Raw genomic sequence first — 21,864 nt, 5'->3', positions numbered from 1 at the left:
TAATCCAATCATTGCGTTCAATAAGCATATATAGAACAGATGTGTAAAATCTTACCATAACCGTAGATGTCCTTCTCTTCTATATGTTGCAGTATTCATCACAATAGATGTTCTGCCTCTGTGTGACTCGTACGTCTGGCCCGCATACAAACATTTATACACTACTGCGAGGTACGTGTGAAGCAGCACAACGTTCAGCGTATGTCGGTCATAAATGGACATTGGGTATAAAGCGGATGTCAGCACTACCAACCTCAGAACTGGATGCCGCCAAGCACCAGCCTGAGCCAAAGTGAGAAACACATCACCAGGAAGAAACAGGCAAGTATCAGGGAGAAGGCAGGCAGGGCAAGCAACACTGCAACATATAGAAGAGAAGGACATCTATAGTTACGGTAAGATTTAACACAACTATTCTATGTCCTTCTTATCATTCTGCAGTACTCATCAACATTAGGGAGAATGCCAAAGCTCATGTTTGGGGAGGATTAGAGGGAGGAGGAGCAGAGACTCTCTCACTACAAACTCTTGTAGAATAGCTAAGGCTAATGCCACTCTGGACCTGGAGATGACATCCAATTTATAATGTTTGGTGAAGGTAAGAGCAGAGGACCAGGTAGCTGCCTCCAGGATAGAACAGGTGTCTAAGTCTTTGAAGAAAGCCCCAGAGGAGGCTACAGCCCTAGTGGAGTGTGCCCTCACTGGGGAAGAAGGGTTCTTGCCTTTTACTGTGTAGCAGAAAGAAATAGCTTTAGAGATCCAGGAAGACATGGTTTGCCTGGAAACTGGTTAAGCCAAGGGCCCCTGGGTGGTAGGACACAAACAGGTGTTCAGATGTTCGGATCATCCGACTTTGCCTGTGCCATCCAAGGTGTGCAGGATCCTCTCACTGGAAGGTTGAGGAGAAGAGAAAAAAAGGTGGGTAGTTAATAGACCAATTAAAGGACAATTCGTTGATCTGGACATAAATGCGAGGTTAGTACGTAGAGATACCCTACCTCTGTGGAAGGATTTAAAAAGGGGATTCAACATCAGAGCCTGCAGCTCAGACACTCTCCTGGCAGAGGTAATGGCCACCAGTAGAACTGTTTTCTATGTGCATTGTTGCAGGGAAGAGGAGCTTGCTGACTCAGAGGGTGCCAAAGTAAGCCTCTGTAGGACAAAACTGAGATTCCAAGGAGGCAGGACCGGTTTCCTTGGTGGTCTTATATGAAGGATGCCTTTTACAAACAGTTTAATCTCTAATCTAGAGGCTAAGGGAGGAGAGACAGGCAGACAAGCAAAGATGTCTGAAAGATGGGCCTTCACAGAAGAGTAACTGAGGCCCTCCATCAGTTCATACAGATAGGACAACACCACCAGTACAATCGCAGATAGTGGTTGAAGGTCTTTTTTGCGACACCAGATGGAAAAGTATTTCCATTTGGAGACATAGGATTCCTAGTAGTGGGTTTTCTGGCCTCCTGCAGAATTGAAGCATGTCTTCTGAAAATAGGTGTCTGAAGGGGATTAAAATCCTGTCACCCACAAGGTCAGGTTGAGAGTTGACAGCTGTGGATGTATTAATGTTCCTCTGCCCTGTGTGAGTAGATACATCCTGCAGGATTAACTTGTGATGATTGTCCCTGGCTAAGTGCAGGAGAAGGGGGAACCAGTGCTCCCTTGGCCAAAAGGAAGTCACCAACAAGATTTTTGGTTGGTCCTGATGAATTTTCAGTAGGCACTTTTGAAGAAGAGGCAAGGGAGGAATGCATACAGAAATATCCCCTTCCATGACATAGATAGAGCATCCACCTTCCAGACCAAAGGGTAAGGGACCCTGGCACAGAATTTTGGAAATTGTTCATGCAGGGGGAAAAAAGGTCTATTTGAAGCATACCCCAGTGATGGATCAGATCCAAAACAACGTCCATGTTTAGCATCCATTCATGGGACTGGGTCATGGGTCAGGCTTAGTGAGTCTGCAACCACGTTCTGAGCTGAGGGAAGGTACACTGCCTGAAATGAAATTTGGCTTTGTAAAGCTAACTCCCAAGTATGTAGGAGGCTAGTCTGCAAAGGAGGTAGAAACTTCATTCCCCCCTGCATGTTGATGTACCAAAGGGCTATGGTGTTGTCTGTGAACCATCTCAGCAACAAAGGCTTTAGACTGGTTTTGAAGATCTGTAGGGCAAAAATGAGGGCCCTCATTTCTTTGACATTGATATGCGCCTTTGTTTGCTTGGGAGTCCAAACATCGCTGACCCTCCAGGACTGCAAGGTGGCACCCCATCCCATGTCTGAGGCATCTGTACACAGTTCCTGAGTGGGGACAGGTGGCTGGAGGGGAAGACCAGGATTTGTGGTCAGCTGTTGGATCCATCAATCTAGACAGGGGAGTGGATGGCCCTGGTCACTGAAGGAGTGGAATCATGAACTCTAAGGGGTGCGAGTGCTGCATCCAGACAGTCTTTAGGAACCTTTGAATCTTTCTTGTGTAGCTTGTCCCATGGGATCATTGGTATCATAGATGCCATGAACCCCAACATGCACAGAAAGTCCCTGGCAGACAGGGGTAGAATGCTCTAGAAGTAAGAAGTCAGGAACAGCACCTTTTCTGAAGGCAGAGAAGTCAGCATTCTGTTTGCTTGGATCCTGCACCCCAGGAAATGTGGTCTTGTGAGGGGGGTCAGGGAGGACTTTTGATAGTTGATGGAAAAGCCTAGGCTTTCCAGAAGGGAGACAGTGAACGTGAGAGCCTGATGGAGTTGAAATGAAGACTGGCCTTGGATTAGGACGTCATCTAACTAAAGGAAGATTTGAATTCCCTGCAGTCTGCAAAAAGCTATGACAAGAGCCAAACATTTTGTGAAGACCCTTAGTGCCATTGATAGACCAAAGGGCAAAGCACAGAACTGAAAATGCAATGAAGCAACAGAAAAATGCAAACATTTCCTGAAAAAAGCATGAGATAGGGATGTCAAGATAAGCATCTTTGATATCTAATGATACCATGAATGCTTGAGGGGAAAATAAGAGGCAGAAGAGATGGCATGGTCAGCATTCAGAAGAAGGGAACTTTCAGGAAGGTGGGAAGGTCCAGGATGGGTCTTCCAGGTGCCATCCTTCCTGGGGACTAAAATCATCCTGGAGTAAAACCCGTCCCTCATTGAGAGGTAGGCACCTCTTTGACTGTAATCTGCACAAGAAGGTTTGAGATGATCTGAGGGAAGAGATGCATTTGTTCCTTGGGTGGCTGTAAAATGCCTCTGAAGGAGGGATAATCTTCCCACACCATGAAATATCCTTTCTCAATAAATGACAGGAACCAAGAGTCCTGGGTGATCAGACTCCAAACAGCAATAGATTGGGATAGGTGAAGGGACAGGGAGTGGATGGCCCTGGTCACAGTCACAGGTTGCCTAGTTAAGAGTGAGGTTGAAAGGGCTGTTTAGAGGCTGAAGTGGAAGATGTGGATGATGTCTGTTTCCTGGGGCCACTCTTAGATTTAGAAGTAGTAGACAAGAAAGGTTTTCGAATAAAAGCGGTCTTTGCAGGGTAGTTCCATTGGAACGCAGGCACAGGGGAAACAAAAATATGCTTAAGGTCCTGAAGCTCCTTTCCCTTTTCCTGTAGGGATTTGAATAATTCTGCAGCTGAGCTACTAAAAAGAGCTTTATTACCTAGGGCAGCATCCATCAATTTGGCTTTGAAGTCATTTGGTAAAAACTGTAACCTAAGCCAGGAATATCTCCTAAGAACTGAACCAGAGGCAGTCGCACTGGCTGAGGAATCTGTTGCGTCGTAACTGCACTTATTGAGTGCCTAGTCCATTGTGAAGAGGAATTTAGGATGGCTGCCAATTTAGCCTTGGCAGGGGAGTCAGAGTTCTGAAATGAGCTTCTAAACATCTGACAGGAGTGCTAAGGAGTATTTGGCCATATGGGTCTGGTAACTGATTGCCCGAAAGGCCAGAGTGGCAGAGGTGTAAACCTTTCTCCCTAGTCTCTCCATGACCTTGCTCTCTATCAGAGGGCAAAAGGTAAGTGAAAGGTAGCAATATGAGTCTTCAGGCACCTTATAAAACCTATCTGGATGCTTGGGAGCTAGGGGTTAGGCATCTGGACACTTTGAAGCAGCAGTAAACACATCCAAGAAGGCAGGCAAAACTGGTGAAATAGCAGAGGGGGATGGAGAGTCCATTTGTAAGAGGTCATAATACCTTTTCTGTATGTCTGAGACCTTAGAGCTTCCATATGATGGAAGGTCAAAAGGCCTGAGTTGGCCTACATTCCATGTCCTCATGCACATAACTTGGGTGATCCCACCTGGACCTTCAGAAAACACAAGCTATGGTTCTCCCCCTTTTGCCCGAATTGGACGCCTGCCCCTCTCTCAAGGACAAGTTGATAGACTCCTTCAGGGCACCTACTGTGGTACCCACCAAAGGGACATCCAGCACCTCCTGGACAGTCTCCGGGCCTACATCAGTCTCAAGAGGGATGTCTAGAAGACAGGGCCACGGCTACAACATCAGGCTGAGGTTTCTTGGCCTTTTTGTACTCTGCTCCTCTGGAGGATCCAGTGTCCTTTCCATTTCCTGTGTGAGACACTTAAGGCGTTGGTTCCCTAAGTATAGCTTGAGTGAAGTTGGATGGCTTCTAAGGGTCTTGGGGATAAATGATTTGCAGATAGCAAAAGCAGTGTGGTCGTGGTTTGAGCCTAAGCAGAAGAGGCAAAGCTCGTGGGTGTCTTTATGTGGACTTTGTCTTCCATACTGACACTTGCCCTTCTAGTTGACATGAACTCACTACACCATACACAGTAACACTAAAAAAAAAAAAAAAAAAAAAATTTCAATTCTGTATTTAAATACTGCTGTTGTTGCTGTGTATTTTTGATTCACTAATTGCTTTTCTGTTGTTTTGTATGCTAATTAGTTGCTAACTCCTGCTTAGTAGTTTAGTTATCCTCTTGTATATATTTTTTTTTCTTAGTGTGTTACCGTAGACTGTTACAGTGGAGCTTTTCTCCTCGGGCCTCTACTGAAAATGGACATGTATCCAGTTAGACTAGCCCGGTCAACAAATGTAAAATAATAATAATAATAATAATAATAAAACTAAGAATAATGAAAGGAAAAAAAAACAATGGGGCACTTATCTGAATGAAGTAATCATTACCGATCTGGCAACTGAACATCCTGTGCAGCTGACTGAGCAGGAGGCAGAAAAGTTCTGAGGTTAGTGTGTGCTGATGTCCGCTTTATACCAGATGTCCATTTACGTTGAATGTATGCTGAATGTTGGTGATGTCACACACAGCTTGCAGTATGCTGAATGTTGGCGATGTCACACACAGCTTGCAATACTGTCTAAACTTTTGTCTGCGGACCAGACATACAAGTCAGCCAGATGCAGACTACCTAATGTGATGAATACTGCATCAAATGAACAGAACATTATTAATTAATGTATGATTAATTAAAGCATGTATGATTACTATGTAAAAGCTAAATGTTATATACACCCTTGGTGACTGGTAAATTGCCCATAAACAATGATCATCTACCTTTTGGGGTCATATGGTATAACACAAGTACCCACCCCCCCCCCAAAAAAAAAAGACAAAATTATTCTTAATCTCATGTGACCCACATCAAGCTAGGACTCAAGAGTCTGTGGCCATAGTATTTTTGAGAAGTTTAGAAGTGAAAAGTAAAGCAATGCATATCTGACTGGAAATCTCAGTGCTGACAGAACAGTAACAACCTGTTAAGCACTTCTTCAAAATAAGCACAATCCAAAAATCAAAAATTATAAAAAAAACAAACAGTAAAATATAAGAAAGTAACATTATAAATGTTGCAGCATTACTAAAGAAAAAATACTACTAAAATACAAAACTGTGTGTGTGTGTGTGTGTGTGTGTGTGTGTGTGTGTGTGTATATATATATGTGGGTCTACTTCATATGATCGACAAACTTTTCAGAGAGACCAAAACACCTAAACCTCATTTGGTCGAAACTCATAACATCGACACATGACATTCAAAGCATTATGCCCTTTCCGCACTGTAGCGTGACCCTGGAGTTAGAATAAATAGATAGGGGGGTGTAGCCCCCCCTCATTATTTAGATAAATATTGTCATTTCTGCTTTAACTATCCACATGTATCTTTGAAATAATGCTTTGAATGTCATGTGTCGATGTGATGAGTTTTGACCAAAATATTTTTTGGTGTTTTGAGCTTTAGGTGTTTTGGTCTCTCTGAAAAGTTTGTCGATCATATGAAGTAGACCCATATGTATGTCTATACATATATATATATATATATATATATATATATATATATACATATATATATATATTACATACATACACACACACACACACACATATATATACATACATACGCACACACACTAATATAGCCACATACAATCAAAACAAGAATGTTTTCAGCAGTCTAAAAATTCAAATATAACCAAAAAAACATAATATCCACTATTAAATTATTAAAATGAGGATGTGCACACTGTTCAAATACCACCACCCAATACAAAACATTTCATAATGGTGGGCCCAAGCAGAGCTTGCCAGGTTATAATCAAAATGTCCAAACAGGACAGTAAAATACGATCAATAGCAGCACCAGGGCTCAGCAATTTCAAGTCATCCGACCAAATAACCCCGCACAGTCTGAAGCTAAGGAACCACACAACCCCGCACAATCTGAAGCCAAGGAACTACATAACCCCGCACAGTCTGAAGCCCAGGAACCACATAACCCCACACAGTCTTGAAGCTAAGTCCCCTCAAGCAGTAACAACACAGTAAGGCAGAGGTGCTTAAAATGCTCAAGAGCTCCAAGGAGTGCCAAGAAAGCTGGTTGAATACCAAGGCAATTTATCCAAAATGATAGCCGTAAAATAACTTGGTAAGCAAAAACATCATTATGCTCAGAGTCCAGAAACAAAAATCAAAACCAAAAGTAAAATAAAAATAAAAACAAATCACAATCACATTTATTCATGTTTTTTTAAATAGATTTTTTCTGTCTTTGTACCTGACAGCAATCAAGCTGATAACACTGCCCTTTTATTCCCCACCACCACCCCTGCTAGGTGATGTTCCATCTGGAACATTATGAGGGTGTCGTATCATCTACTCACATGTACATGTTACACCACCCCCCACCCTTGAGGGTTACCATTCAGCAGTGCATAATCAAGCCCACATCTCCCAATTTCTAAAGGCAATGGTTGTGCACAAGACTCCACTTACACAGGAGACATCAAATAAATGGGACCACCAACACCCCCCCCCAGGAAGGGCAGGCTGGTGTAAGCCTCTCATTCCCAGTCATCCCATGCTCATTCCCAGTCATCCCATGCTAGCTTGTGGTATCCTAAGGGCTATTTGACATAAAACAGTAACTGAATCACTTGGCAGAGTCTAGCACTTAAGACTAGTTGTGTCCATCACTGGAAAAAGATCTTTAAAGACAAAGACACTGCAACCAATGGCACCTCACGATCCCCAGAAGCACCATCACTAGAAAATGACCCAACGCAGCAGTGAAGAGTGCTCAATATTAGTTCTAAAAAGCAAAGCGTGCAACCTCAAATCACCTCAGATTTTTCACACAAAATGCCAAATCCAGTACCTCTTGGACCCCCTCCATGGGTAAGAATGGTGAGCACTGTAAGATATAGATCTCTAGAGAGAGAATCATTTTATATTCAGTTCTGAAGAGAATCCTCTACAAAGGGACCAGTAATGGACAGTACCCACCTCTCATGGGCATCCTCTGTGAAGGGAACACTTAATACTACCTCCTAGTGCCTGCAACCATGGCAAAGCTCAGGGAAGGACCACTTGAAGGGAATCTTTTAAAGACTTACCAAGAGCTGATCAAGGAGAGACAGAAACAAATAAGACTCTTCTCCTACAAAGCCTGTGTCAGCATGGTTTTACTTTAGTCAAGCACTTGGGAGTCAGATGGCACAAAAGAAACAAACCCATCCTTTCTTAAACTGATGCCAACTGGATGAACTGGCAGAATCTTCTTTGTGGTTCTCAAGCACAGACATGGAACAGTGCATAGCAATTATTGTCCACCGATGCCACCAATGCACAGCCATTATTGTTCACAGATGCCACCAGTGCGCAGCCATTATTGTCCACAGATGCCACCAGTGGGCAGACATTATTGTCCCCAGATGCCACCGGTGGGCAGCCATTACTGTCCACTGATGCCAGGGCTGGTGCATGTGAACATAGGAAGTTGTAGGTCCTGATGAAGCTACTGAAATTTAGCAGAGGAGGCTCCCCCACCTGCCACATTACAATCAAGAGGCAGACCCTACCTAGTGCCTTACCAATGGGGGGGACTTTGTGAACTAATGATCTAATAAAGAACTTGTTACTGATGGAGATCATCACAGATCACAGCTACATGACAACACATTCAGAATCCATCTGCCCTTACTGATGGTTTGCCATGTTAGACAATTGTAAGAATGCCCTCTCACAGAGTTATGCAGGACCGTCTCATTATCGTAGAATCCCATCAGGTCTGTCTGCTGGGAGACTTGGCAAGGAGGTACTGAGCAGGTGGGATCACTGGATAGTTGGTCTCTCATCTCTGTATGTGGGAGGCCCCCTTCCTCTGAGTAATGAGCTAACAAACGGTGAAGAGGTGATAGATGCTGTGTGTGTATGTATTTATATGTGTGTGTATATATATATATATATATATATATATATATATATATATATATATATATATATATATATTTAAATCTATAAAACGTGATTACTGTTATCTTTTTTAACTCCTGTCTTTTTTTTTTTAAGCAGACTTTCGTGAAAGTGTGCTCGGTCGTTTCAGTTTCGTTGAAACATGTCATCGGTAATTAGTCCTACCATTCATGTGTGTGCGCTGCCCCTTTCCATGGTACTGAATGCATCAAAACTGCAGCAGGTTACAAGGAAACGGCAGTAACAGTGTTCTCCGTGGACTTCACGATTCCAGAATCAGAGTGCACCGCCATCCTTTTCACTGACGGGTCAATTAGACAGAGCTGAAACTGGGACATGGCAGGCAGATGGTTCAGTTTTAATCCCACACAGGTAGAAAAGAAAATGGTCTCATTCCTCATCCTAATTCACAGATTGTCTGCTGACTGGCACCAAGATGTCTCTGACTTGTGCTGGGGCAGAGAGACCACACAGGCATCGACTGTACAATGCTTAGAAAGAACTGCAATCCATTCTGCGTTATTCTGAGCTGAAAGGATATATCCTGTATGTTTCCCGGCTGCAGGAAAATTAGGTTGTGTTACCATGTACAAGAAAACAGATGCACACAAAGGGCCAGCATGTGCTGAAGGCAGCACGTTGGTCAAAACACAAGAAACGGATGCAAGTATGCATGCAAAACACACACATATGCACTGTCTACAGGCAGCAAGCTGGTTATGACACAAGAAACGGGCACACAAACAGGGTCGGCATGCCCTTGGTCATGATAGAAGACACAAGGAAATGGCGAGAAGTATAAACATCTTCTTGGTTTTAATAGCTTTTTGAAATACCATATGTTTTCATCAGTCTGCATTACATAACTGTGCACTATCTTATCAACACTCTCGTACCCCCCACCATGTAATGGGCTGGGTATGCAAGTCCAAAACCAAGTAAAAACACAACTGCACCAGGAGAAGGGGAGAGTAGCTGTCTCATTGATTCTCAATGACAAGTCAAGCATTCTGCAGGGAAAATGAGCTCCCAAGCCAGAATGGACCCTCAGTGCACTCATCATGGGGAAGTGACAACATAGTCTGCATGAGCATGGCAGATGGTCATGTAATGTAAAGCAGAAGGTGTGATGCTCAAACTCTGGGATGCACTTCCCAGACAGGTTTCTGGAGGAATGCCTCTACTGCCCCCGCCCATATGCCAGCCGGTGATGACAAGGGAGGTCAATTCTTTGCAACTGGTGAATGGATGGAGGTTACTACAATAAACTACTTTGTCTTCTTTTCCTCCCTTAACTTCACCCTCCTTTCGGACACCTGTGTGGAATGTCATGAATTGCTCCTCCTGATAACCCCCTGCATCAGTTGCCTTCCACTGCTGCCATCATGCATACACATTGATGGGCCTCTAACTTTTTATGGGTTTTTAGGCTGTCTGGTCATAAACTGCCATGTTAAGACCATGCGGTGCCACTAAAGCACAAAACACTGACAAACACTTTTTCTATAGGTGACCAGACAACTCTACTGACTAAAGCACAAAACACTGACAAACACTTTTTCTATAGGTGACCAGACAACTCTACTGACTAAAGCACAAAACACTGACAAACACTTTTTCTATAGGTGACCAGACAACTTTACTGACTAAAGCACAAAACACTGACAAACACTTTTTCTATAGGTGACCAGACAACTTTACTGACTAAAGCACAAAACACTGACAAACACTTTTCTATAGGTGACCAGACAACTTTACTGACTAAAGCACAAAACACTGACAAACACTTTTTCTATAGGTGACCAGACAACTTTACTGACTAAAGCACAAAACACTGACAAACACTTTTTCTATAGGTGACCAGACAACTTTACTGACTAAAGCACAAAACACTGACAAACACTTTTCTATAGGTGACCAGACAACTTTACTGACTAAAGCACAAAACACTGACAAACACTTTTTCTATAGGTGACCAGACAACTCTACTGACTAAAGCACAAAACACTGACAAACACTTTTGTATAGGTGACCAGACAACTCTACTGACTAAAGCACAAAACACTGACAAACACTTTTTCTATAGGTGACCAGACAACTTTACTGACTAAAGCACAAAACACTGACAAACACTTTTTCTATAGGTGACCAGACAACTTTACTGACTAAAGCACAAAACACTGACAAACACTTTTTCTATAGGTGACCAGACAACTTTACTGACTAAAGCACAAAACACTGACAAACACTTTTTCTATAGGTGACCAGACAACTCTACTGACTAAAGCACAAAACACTGACAAACACTTTTTCTATAGGTGACCAGACAACTCTACTGACTAAAGCACAAAACACTGACAAACACTTTTTCTATAGGTGACCAGACAACTTTACTGACTAAAGCACAAAACACTGACAAACACTTTTTCTATAGGTGACCAGACAACTCTACTGACTAAAGCACAAAACACTGACAAACACTTTTTCTATAGGTGACCAGACAACTCTACTGACATACATTTTGAAGTTGGTGCAAATAAGAGAAAGGGTTGTAGAGACCCCTGCAAAACAATGGCTTGCAACAGGTTTGGCCGCTGATAACTAGTACCCAACACTGTGGTCCTTGACTAAATGACTACATGAAAACTAGTAAGGCTACAAGAAACTAGCAAGACTGGCAGTATGTTGACTTAAGGAACACAATAAACGTTCCTACGATATAGTCTAGGACTAACGTTTGAACAGTACGAGTGGCAAGAAAGTACCAAAGAGGAAATCCTTCTTCCCAGTCCTGGATATTGTAAATACCATGTCAAGTGCCAAAGGGGGACACGTAAATACCATGTCAAGTGCCAAAGGGGGACACTTACACTTCCAATCATCAGTTAGAGAGACAGAGAGAGAAACAAATGTCCCTCAAGGAGTCCCCCCCCCACACTAAGGCACTACAGAGGACTATCAGAGTAAGATGCATTATTCTACGTCCAGTAACATAGCTGGGGTGGGGTAAAGAAAGCAATGACTGGAGGTACACAACTGGCTGATCACATTCACTATTTAATGAACACCAGCTTTTAAAAAAATATTGTTTGCAGTCACACCTGATGCACTCCATGTGTGGTCTAAATTGTAGTAAGCAGTTTGCTAAAGTTTAAAAGTAAAAAAAAAAACTATTTTTTAATAGAAACCGGAGCACTGTAGCAACTGCGCACTAAATTTGTAGAAAGCAGTTTGCTATAATCTAAGAGAAAACAGACTTGCTTTTTTTTTTCTCTCAAGTAAAACTTGAATGCTGTAGCATTCCAAAGAGTGTATAAATTATAGCAACTGCTTGCTACAGTTTAAAATAAATAAATATTTTTTTTTTACTAAAATGAGAGGAAGGAAGGTTAAGGCAGTGACCTGATTGACTGGGGCACGACAGAGGGAGTATAAGAGCTAAGGGAGTGGGGGAGTTAGTTCATGGTAGTGGCAATGGACGCTGGTTGAGCCAGCTACGTACATTTGATACATGAAAGGAGAAAGTGATGCCGAGGAGGTCCCTGCATGTATAAATGGTACACGAAAGCCTGGAGGGTTTCAATAACGTTTCTTTAAGAGAACTACTAACATATGAACGGTACACCACTGCATCAGAAACTTCTCTACAGAGAAATGGAAGAACACAACACTGCCTTGCAAATTCTAGAATCACATCGTGTTAACAATAATAAACACATGGCACAAGCATTTTATGCTATAGACTATATCCTTTTATCATGCGACATATAGAAATAGAAACTTTTGTTTCAGCAATGAGCATACATTACTACAAAATAAGAAAAACAATATAAGCAATGTTACGCCATCAGCGTTTGTAATGGGAATGTAAGAGATATGTGCACGCTTACTTACCAGTGTTGAGTATTCGACATCGTCTCCTAATAGTCCAGTGTCGTTCAGCGTATACTTGGCCTTCTTCTGCACAGCATCAACAGGCCCTTTCTCTACTTGATGCTTGATTGCTTTGAACAATCTGTAGAGGGGTTCACCTGCAGAATCCTGCAATTTGGGAGAAGGGAAAAACAAACATGGTCTGATCCTTTTACTGACGCAGGCAGAGCACACTTTTTTAAATAATTAATAATGCGGGGGTACCTGTTGGTGACCAAGAAATGACTAGCTACTACTCAAGTCAGACAAACAGGCAAGAATTGCATAAGGATCATAAACATTAGTCACATTTTAAGAATAACATAATGGAAGTATGCTCTAAAACAAGAGAGTTTTATTTACATTTTGGTGGTCAGGCAACCTCAGCATAAAACACTGCGAGATTTACTTTCTGTGCATTTCAGTCATGACTTGCGGTCAATCCTTACTACGTTATAGTCCTAAGGGAGCCAAGAAGAAGGCTAGTAAGGAAAGAAAATAAGTGATGAAGTTCTCATGCACTAGTAAACAACCCCCATGTGCATGGAGTCTATCTTTAAAGTACCACAGTGGTCAGTAAAAAGTCATGTTAAGACAATGCCAGTGTGCAAGAGAAAGATATGCAGGCAGAGAACTTGCATACCTCTTGGACAATACAACAAAGCTGATGCAAATAATGTAGCTGCATGAATCGGTAGGCAAAAAAAGTACTGAAGCATGAGAGTAAAAAAAAATACTACAGCATAGTGCCTTGACTTCCTTAAGAAAAACGTTTGAGAGGTGCATTCTTTCTTTACTGGAATATAATGACAATATTAGTCCATTATGTGATTTGACTCAACATGGAGTTGTTAGAAACAGATCTACATTCACTAACTTAGCTGATTTCTATGAAATTCACAGTATGACTATGGACCGAGGCTAAATGTCTCATTTATTTCGATCTTTTACAAGCATTCTACTCTAATTACGGAGTCTTTAAAGAAGTATTATATTGATCTATATATTATCAAATGGATAGCAACATGGCTTTTCAACTGGAAGCAGAGAGTAAAATATCAAACCAGTATTGACATTGGGCTAGAATTACTTCAGGTGTGTGTACCCTGAGGTTCTGTTTTAGGGCCCACACTGTTTAACTTGTTTCTCACACTTTTACCATCTTGCAGACTAGGTTGCATCTCAACTTCTGGATGATACTAAAATAGGAGTTCCTCTGTCCAGCAGAAAAAAGTAGCACATTTTAATAGCTACCTCAATGATTTAATGCACTGGGTCAACATTTGTGGCCTAAACATTAACTGGGATACAGACCGGATTGTGCTACTTGGCAAAAGCAAGCCTTTAGTTTATATTAAATTGGCGGTTTTGAACTATCTGCTCAAATTATTGCATTGTTACTGTAGAAGCATGTATTAATGTGTTGTCTGGCAGCTGTCTTACATGATTATAGAGCTGTTAACATGCTGTTTCCTGTGGTCCAGTAGTGCAAGGTTTGATTCTGTCAGCTTCCATTAACTGTGTGACTCTGAGCAAATCACACCAGACGCCACTCCCAGGCTGAATCTGAAAATGGTCCACAGAGATCAGTGCTCTATCCCACAAAAACATAAAATAAACTATTCCAGTTTTCAGAATATAAGGACCTTGGTGTTAGGATTACTAATAACTCAAATGCCCAACATGTGAAAATCAAAGCTATAAAAATTTCTGGACTAATATTAAAACATTCTCGTCTCATAGCTCTGAAGTATGTATTGAACTTTTTGTCATGTGTGTGAGACCCAGTATGGAATAAAGATCACTGTTTTGCAGTTATTGAAAGAGTGACTTACTCCTGTTACAAACTGTTCAGAGAAATTTACAAAAAGAACTAAGATTTTCCTATCCCTCGAGTACAAAGTTTGGTTTGAATTGTCCAACCTTTTTTCTGTAAGTTACAGGAACCTGAGTGGGAAATTATACTTGGCTTGTAAAGCTACACATGATGAGGGACTCAGGACATTATTGGATATTAACATATTGCATAACAGTCATCTCCAGAGGCAAGGGCTTTACATACTCACTTGATATCTTACTATACATGATGTTAATTTTTTTTTTTAACTGCCTTTAGAGATAAGTAATTCTCTTAATGTACTGAAAAGTCTTTGCATACACGAACAGGAGATCTGGTTTACTCTACTCATCAAGAACTGCTTTATGAATGGCCTTATCAGCGGCTATCCAGAAATCCTAAACTATGTTCTCCAGGTGTCAGTGCAGCTGATGCATGAAACAGATGACCAAATTACATTAAAGCAAGCACTAGTTCAGACATTTTTAAGAGCAGCCTAGACATGTATTATGGAACCAGTCTTTTGGTATATTGGCGGGCTAGAAGGGCATTAATGTCCATGCTTGAAATATTTGTATGCAAGTATATATCAAAGATTAGAGCCGCTTCACACACCAAACACAGCAGCTACTGGCAGAGGAGAACTGCAACAGATCTGGTTCAACGTGGGCTGCAAGCACTGGAATGCAGAAGAGGTCTTTGTCTCTTCTAGAGAAACAGTTATGTGATACTGCCTTTTACCTAGAGTTCATAAGAGTATTTCTAGTCTGCAAATTCTGTAAACCATACCATACCTAATAATAATGTTTGGCCTTAAAGCAGAAATAAAAAGCAAACACTATTGAGGTCATAAAGAAATATGCTGTGAGCTGGGTGGTAATGCACACACAAAAGTAGAAACGTGCACACTTACTAAACAGCATGACCGCCTTTTCTTCTAGCAGGACTGTCTCGGCCTACATCCACTTTAAAGAAAATACTAAGCAAACCGGCAGTAACCAGTGCAAAGTAAAACATCTTATCCTGATTGGGTAACTAAGTATGCTGAACACACCTGTTATAAACACATACGTGGTTAGAACAGTTTGCAACAAAAGCATACTGTGAAATGGCTGAGTTGTAGTCATGCTGCAAGAGAGGTCTTGTACGCAAAACAAAGCTTTGCACTTTGTAGTATTTGGCAGACAGCTGACATATGCAGGAGGTGGAAGATTTCTATGCAGAATGGATCTGTCCAAGGATGCAATGGTGCAGAACAGAATTAATGTGACAGTCACTACTAAATGGTTTGGTAGTTGTACATTAGGAAATATCCAGTGATTGGCTGATTAGATATATACTATAAAGAAAACAAGTACTACAAATTATTTGCAAAACAGAAGTACACAGAAGGGACATTACCTTAAGGAAACTGTACAGGCAGATTGACATCCAGTTGGCAAGCATTCGTTCCACAACAGTCTCTGACCTACAATTACAAACAAGACATTAAGAGAGTCAAATTAAATAAACGGTTTACTTTGCAAATTAAACACTGACAAATCACAGATGTACTTTTTAAACTTTATTAAGTATCATGTAGTCAGACAAATATTTTGCCTGTTCAGGAAAAACTCTTTGAATTTACAATTATACAGGTGATAGCACCTGGCCAACCTCAAAAGTGCAGAATTATAGCTGATTAAAAGTAACTGCTGATATAACCACTTCAGTGAATTTGACATCTTAATGGAACACTGAGCTCTTTTAACTCTTCTCTGATATATGCAACCTTGAAGCTTGAATATTTATTAATTTATATTTTACTAACGAGGTTAGCCCTCCTGGACAAATCCCCATTTTCAGAGGTGAACTGGGAAGCGCCAATAACAACACAAAAAGTACAGTTTTGTACCTACCATAAATGTAGATGTTCGAGGATCCACATTGCTGCAGTCCTAACCATTGGGTAGTCCGCTGTCCAGTCGGCCCGAATACCAAAGTATATGGCTGACGTCGGTCAAGGCGCATTAGACTGATGTCAGGACGTCAGGGTACTAATGCGCATGACCGACGTCATATCCTCAGTCTTTTCTTGCCCCAGATGTCAGAAGACCCTAAAAAGACAAGCCCCAAACCAAAAAACCAAAAAACCCTGCACCAAACATATATACAATATATACAAATGTACCAGAGTATATCTTAACCCACACCAACACCCCTAAACACAGAGGGGAAGGAGGGAGGGTAAATTGGACTGCAGCAATGTGGATCCTCGAACATCTACATTTATGGTAGGTACAAAACTGCACTATGTTCTTCATTCCACATTGCTGCAGTCCTAACCATTGGGTAGAATCCCAAAGCAGAGTTAAGGGAGGCTGGCAAATCATAAGGAAGCAGGAGCTGTCAACATGCCTTGCAAAATAGCTGTGGCAAAACCAGCCCTAGACTTAGAGTAGAGAGGAAGGTGATAATGCTTAGAGAAAGTATGCACTGAACTCCAAGTAGCTGCCTCCAAAATATCCTTAGTTGCCACCCCTTAGAAATGCTGTTGAAGTGGCAGTAGCCCTAGTGGAATGAGGCCTAATCCCAGCTGGAATCTCCTTGCCATGATGGGAATAACAAAATGAAATGCAAAACCCAATCCACTTAGAAATAGTTTGCTTAGACACAGGCTTGCCCTGAGAACTCAAAGCAAAAGAAACAAACAACTGCTGAGACTGCCTAAAATCCTTAGTCCTGCTTAAATAATAACGCAACTGCCTATGTACATCTAAAGTGTGCAAAATCTTTTCCCCTTATTTTGGGGATCTGCATAGAAAGTAGGCAAATGAATAGTTTGGTTTAAAGCCACACTAGAAACCACTTTAGGCATAAAGGAAGGATTAGTACGTAATGATACCCTATCCTTATGGAAAATCAAAAAGGGCTCTACTGCCATAAGGGCCTGCAACTCAGAAACCCTTCTTGCAGAAGTAATAGCCAACAAAAAAGCAGTCTTCCATGACAAGTATTTCAATTCAGCAGTAGCCGCAGGCTCAAAAGGTTGTAGAGTAAGTTTTTCCAACACAAAATTGAGATCCCAAGCAGGAGTAGGAGCTCACGTGGGGTCTTATATTCTTTGCCCCTCTAAGAAACTGCTTGAACAAAGGATGCGAAAACAATGGTGGGTCACAATCATAGTGAGCTGAAATTGCTGCAGCATGAATCTTAATGGAAGAGAAGGACAAACCTTTGTCCAATAACTCAGTAAGATATTGAAGAGCCACACTCAAATTAGGCTCAGAAATCTCCAAATTCTTTGCTGCACTCCAAAATAAAAATCTCTTCCATTTTTCTGCGTACACCTTCCTTGTACTAGGTCTTCAGGCTTCCATAATCACATTTAAAACTTGTTGAGGAAGTTGAGACCTGCTGTGTTTCAGAACAGAATATGCCAGGCTGTTAGATGAAGAGAGTGAAGCTTGACATTTAGCAGGTGACCGTCCTTCTGAGATAACAGATGTGGAATCAAAGGCAAAGGCCATGGAGGCTTCCTTACCAGACTCCTTAGTAGTGGGTACCAGTGTTGCCGAGGCCAATCTGGAGCTATTAAAATCATCCTTGGCTTGTCTTGTCTGACCTTTAGGAGCACCTTTGGAAGAAGAGGCAGAGGTGGAAAGGCATACACATGAAGATTTTTCCAACTGAAAGAAAGAGCATCCACTTTCCAAGCTGTGTGATGAAACCCCTTTGTGCAAAACTTTGGCAGCTGGTGGTTTAGTGGAGAAGCGAACAGATCTATGTCTGGAGTTCCCCATGACACTGTCAATTTCTGAAATACATGAAGATCCAGTTTCCATGGTTTGTCTGCTTAACACATCTGCTAAGGAGTTCTGTGCTCCCGGCAGAAACCTTGCCTGTAGAGTTAGTTGCAAGCTGAGCGCAGTTTCCCATAAAATCATTGCTTGCCTGCATAGAGGATAAGAATGTGTTCCCCCTTGTTTGTTGATGTACCACATGACAGTTGTGTTGTCTGTTAGAATCAACACCTGCCCTGGAAGAAGTAACTCCTTGAAAGCCATTAATGCAAACTGGACTGCTAACATCTCCTTCATGTTGATATGTAGATGCTGAAGTCTGGCAGGCCACTTGTCTTGTATCCACTTTCCATTTAGATGAGCTCCCCAAGCAATGTCCGAGGCATCTGTCGTTAAAATCTGACTCGCCTCTGGCCGGGTCACAGAGAGTCCCTTGTTTAGGTGACATTCCTGAGCCCACCACAAAAATTCTTTTGAATGCAAGGTATTATTTGAATGACAGTGTCCAAATCCTGGCAGTGCTGTGTCCATACATTTTTGAGATACCATTGCAGCTTCCTCATATGCAGTTTGGCATTGGGAAGCACCAGAATACAAGATGCCATGAACCCTAAGGCTTGAAGGACTGTCCTTGCAGTCAGCCCGGACTGAAGAGATAATTGATGGAAGTAACTGGAAAGATTCTTTTGTTTGTCCGGGGTTAAAAAGGCCATCTGGGCTGCTGTATTCAGTCTCACACCCAGAAAGCACATGTCTTGAGAGGGTACTAGACTGGACTTTATTTCGTTCACAGAATACCCTAGGCATCTTAGCACTGCTATGACATATTCCAAATGCTGTAGAAGGTCTTCCTTTTCTTGAGCCAGAATCAGGCAGTCGTCCAAATAAGGATAGATTGGAATTCCTTTTAGCCTGAAGTAAGCTATCACTGGAGCCAGAACCTTTGTGAATACTCTGGGCGCAGTAGATAAGCCAAAGGGCAATGCAGAGAACTGATAATGAGAATTTCCAGCTCGAAAACGCAGATATTTTCTGCAACTTAGTCTTATAGGCACATGAAGGTAAGCTTCCTTGAGATCTAAAGTTACCATCCAGTGATCTTTGCCCAGCAGAGGTAAAAGCTGTTGTAACGTCAACATTTTGAACTTTGGAATGTCCAGATAAGTGTTGAGGATAGATAAATCCAAAATTGGTCTCCACGTGTTCCCCTTCTTTGGTACTAGGAACAGGCGAGAATAAAATCCTAGGCCCCTTTCTGGTACAGGGACTGGCTGAATGGCCCCTATTTGGAGTAACAGAGAAATTTGCTTGTGAGCCTCTTTCCTTTGTGGAGGAGGAACGTCTGGCATGCCTTTGAAAGGGGCAAGGTATGGAAATAAAACCTGTAACCGTGGTGAATGATATCCAAAACCCATCTGTCTTGAGTAATTAAATCCCAATTTTCTTTGAAAAGAGACAGTCTTCCTCCCAAAGGAGCTGCCAGACGAGAATGAACTGGCAGCTGAAAAGGCAGGTCATTGGGTCTGTTTACGAAAGGACTGACCCCTGCCCTCACCAGAAGTCTGAGCAGGAGAACTCCCTGTTCTAGGCCTAAAAGAACCTTGAGCTCTGCCCCTACCACGTCTAGACCTACCCCTAGACTGGGAATCATAAGCAGGATATGTCCATCCCTTAGTAGGCCAATTTCTGCTAAACTTTGGAGGCTGCACCTGCAAAAATCTTTAACAGTCTGCATAGATTTAGCCTTGTCCTCCATTTTCTTTAAAACTGCTTCCACAGGCGAACCAAACAACACATCAGACTGTAAAGGAGCATCCAAAATCCTTGTCTTAACATGCTCAGCTAAATTCTGATCCCTCAACCAAGCGTGCCTGCGAAGAACAGAACCAGTGGCAGCCACCCTCGAGGAGGCCTGCACAGCATCAAAACCACATTGCAAAGAATGCTTACCCACTTGTTCAGACACATGAACTAAATCCAGCAACTCTTTACACTCAATACCTTCCGCCAGAGCATCCACCTTAGATTTCAATTGTGAAAGGAGATAATTTTGATATTTTAGCATGTGAAACTGACAATTCAACGCCCTCATGGCTAAAGTGGAAGAAGTATACACTTTCTTTCCCCATCTATCCAAAGCCCTTGCCTCTTTATCAGAGGGAACAGGATTTTTAACAACCGAGGCCTTAACACCCTTAGGCCCCTGAGAAACAATTTCTGGGTCTGCCCTAGGACTCTTAAAAGATACTTATGAGCTTCAGGCACCCTATAGTACCTATCAGGTTTAACAGGGGCAGGAGGCAAAGAATCAGGGTTCAGGGAAGCCTCTGCAAAAACATCTTCCACCACATTCAACACAGGAGGTATAGCTAAGGGCCTATGCTGGGGTAAAACAAAATTCCCTAAGCCTCTTCCTGGAATCAGAGAAATCTTGGCCTTCCCATTTAAAATGCTCCCTCATGGAATGCAGAGTCTCTGAAAATGAAAAATCCTCAGGAGGAGAAGCTGAAGGAGTGGAATCATCCACATCAGAATCAGAATAATGAGGAAACTCCTGCAAGTCTTCAGCCGAAGACTCAGAAGCCTCTGAACACCGTTCAAAACTCTCAATCTCAGGCTCCACCCTAGGCCTCTTATCAGGAGGGGGCATAGAACCTCTAATCATAGTAATCAAATCCTCTGCCATTTTAAGCATATGTTTCTTAGGCACAGAACCTGAAGTGCTAGGAGAAGCCCCCACTGAAGCTAAGCTTGGCCTACCTCTCAAAGAAGTCTTGGAAACAGAAGGAGAGGCTCTAACTACCTTGGGAAGAGAGGGAAGAACAGTTACCTGAGAAGCCCCCTCAGCCTGGCCTACCTCCTGAGAGGGCACATCCTTAACAGTAAAGTCTCTGCCTGAGACTCCCCAGAAACTCCTGGCAAAACTTCTGGCTCCACTGAGCCTTCTAAAGAACCGACGTCCGGGACTGCCGGTTCTTCAACCCTAGGCTTTGCTGCTTTGTCCTTGCGCTTTTTGGACGAAGCGGGCGTCGGAGCATCCGACGGCATTTTATAATTACAACGCTTCCCAAACACTAACCTGGCACAGTCTAACCTTCTCTTAATAGTGCGTTTGTTAAATCTAGCACAAGAGCGGCATCCAACAACGTCGTGCTCAGGCCCTAAACAAGGTATACACAAAGTATGGTAATCCCTATGAGGTATCTGTTTCCCACAAGAAATACAGTTATTCACTTTTTCTGACATCCGGTTAAATACTGAGGCAAGAAAAAACAAAATGTTCCCAACGGGTACTTAGCCAACTTTGATTCGGTCTGAAACTCCGACTTCAGAAAATTTCAGAACGCCAACCTGCACTCGCAAAACTGCTTCTGCATCGGACCATGCGGCAAAAAAGACTGAGGATATGACGTCGGTCATGCGCATTAGTACCCTGACGTCCTGACATCAGTCTAATGCGCCTTGACCGACGTCAGCCATATACTTTGGTATTCGGGCCGACTGGACAGCGGACTACCCAATGGTTAGGACTGCAGCAATGTGGAATGAAGAACATTATATATTTTAGTTCAAATAACAGTACTGAGG

At 42.3% G+C, this 21,864-nt stretch overlaps 1 protein-coding gene across 1 annotated transcript in view; it reads right to left on the bottom strand.

Moving 5' to 3' along the window:
• PLXNB2 (plexin B2) overlaps positions 1-21,864 on the bottom strand; it is a gene marked incomplete in the record, with an annotated part of 671,705 nt that overhangs the window by 118,517 nt on the left and 531,324 nt on the right. The window contains 2 exon segments of the mRNA XM_044087338.1: positions 12,640-12,786; positions 15,896-15,962. Coding sequence (XP_043943273.1) covers positions 12,640-12,786; positions 15,896-15,962 — 214 coding nt within the window.

Source organism: Protopterus annectens, chromosome 11.part0 (genome assembly GCF_019279795.1).
Source record: "Protopterus annectens isolate FY-2018-M chromosome 11.part0, PAN1.0, whole genome shotgun sequence".
Classification (NCBI taxonomy): Eukaryota; Metazoa; Chordata; order Ceratodontiformes; family Protopteridae; genus Protopterus; species Protopterus annectens.
The sequence above is the reverse complement of the archived record's forward strand: the minus strand, read 5'-3'. Positions and strand labels throughout refer to the sequence as shown.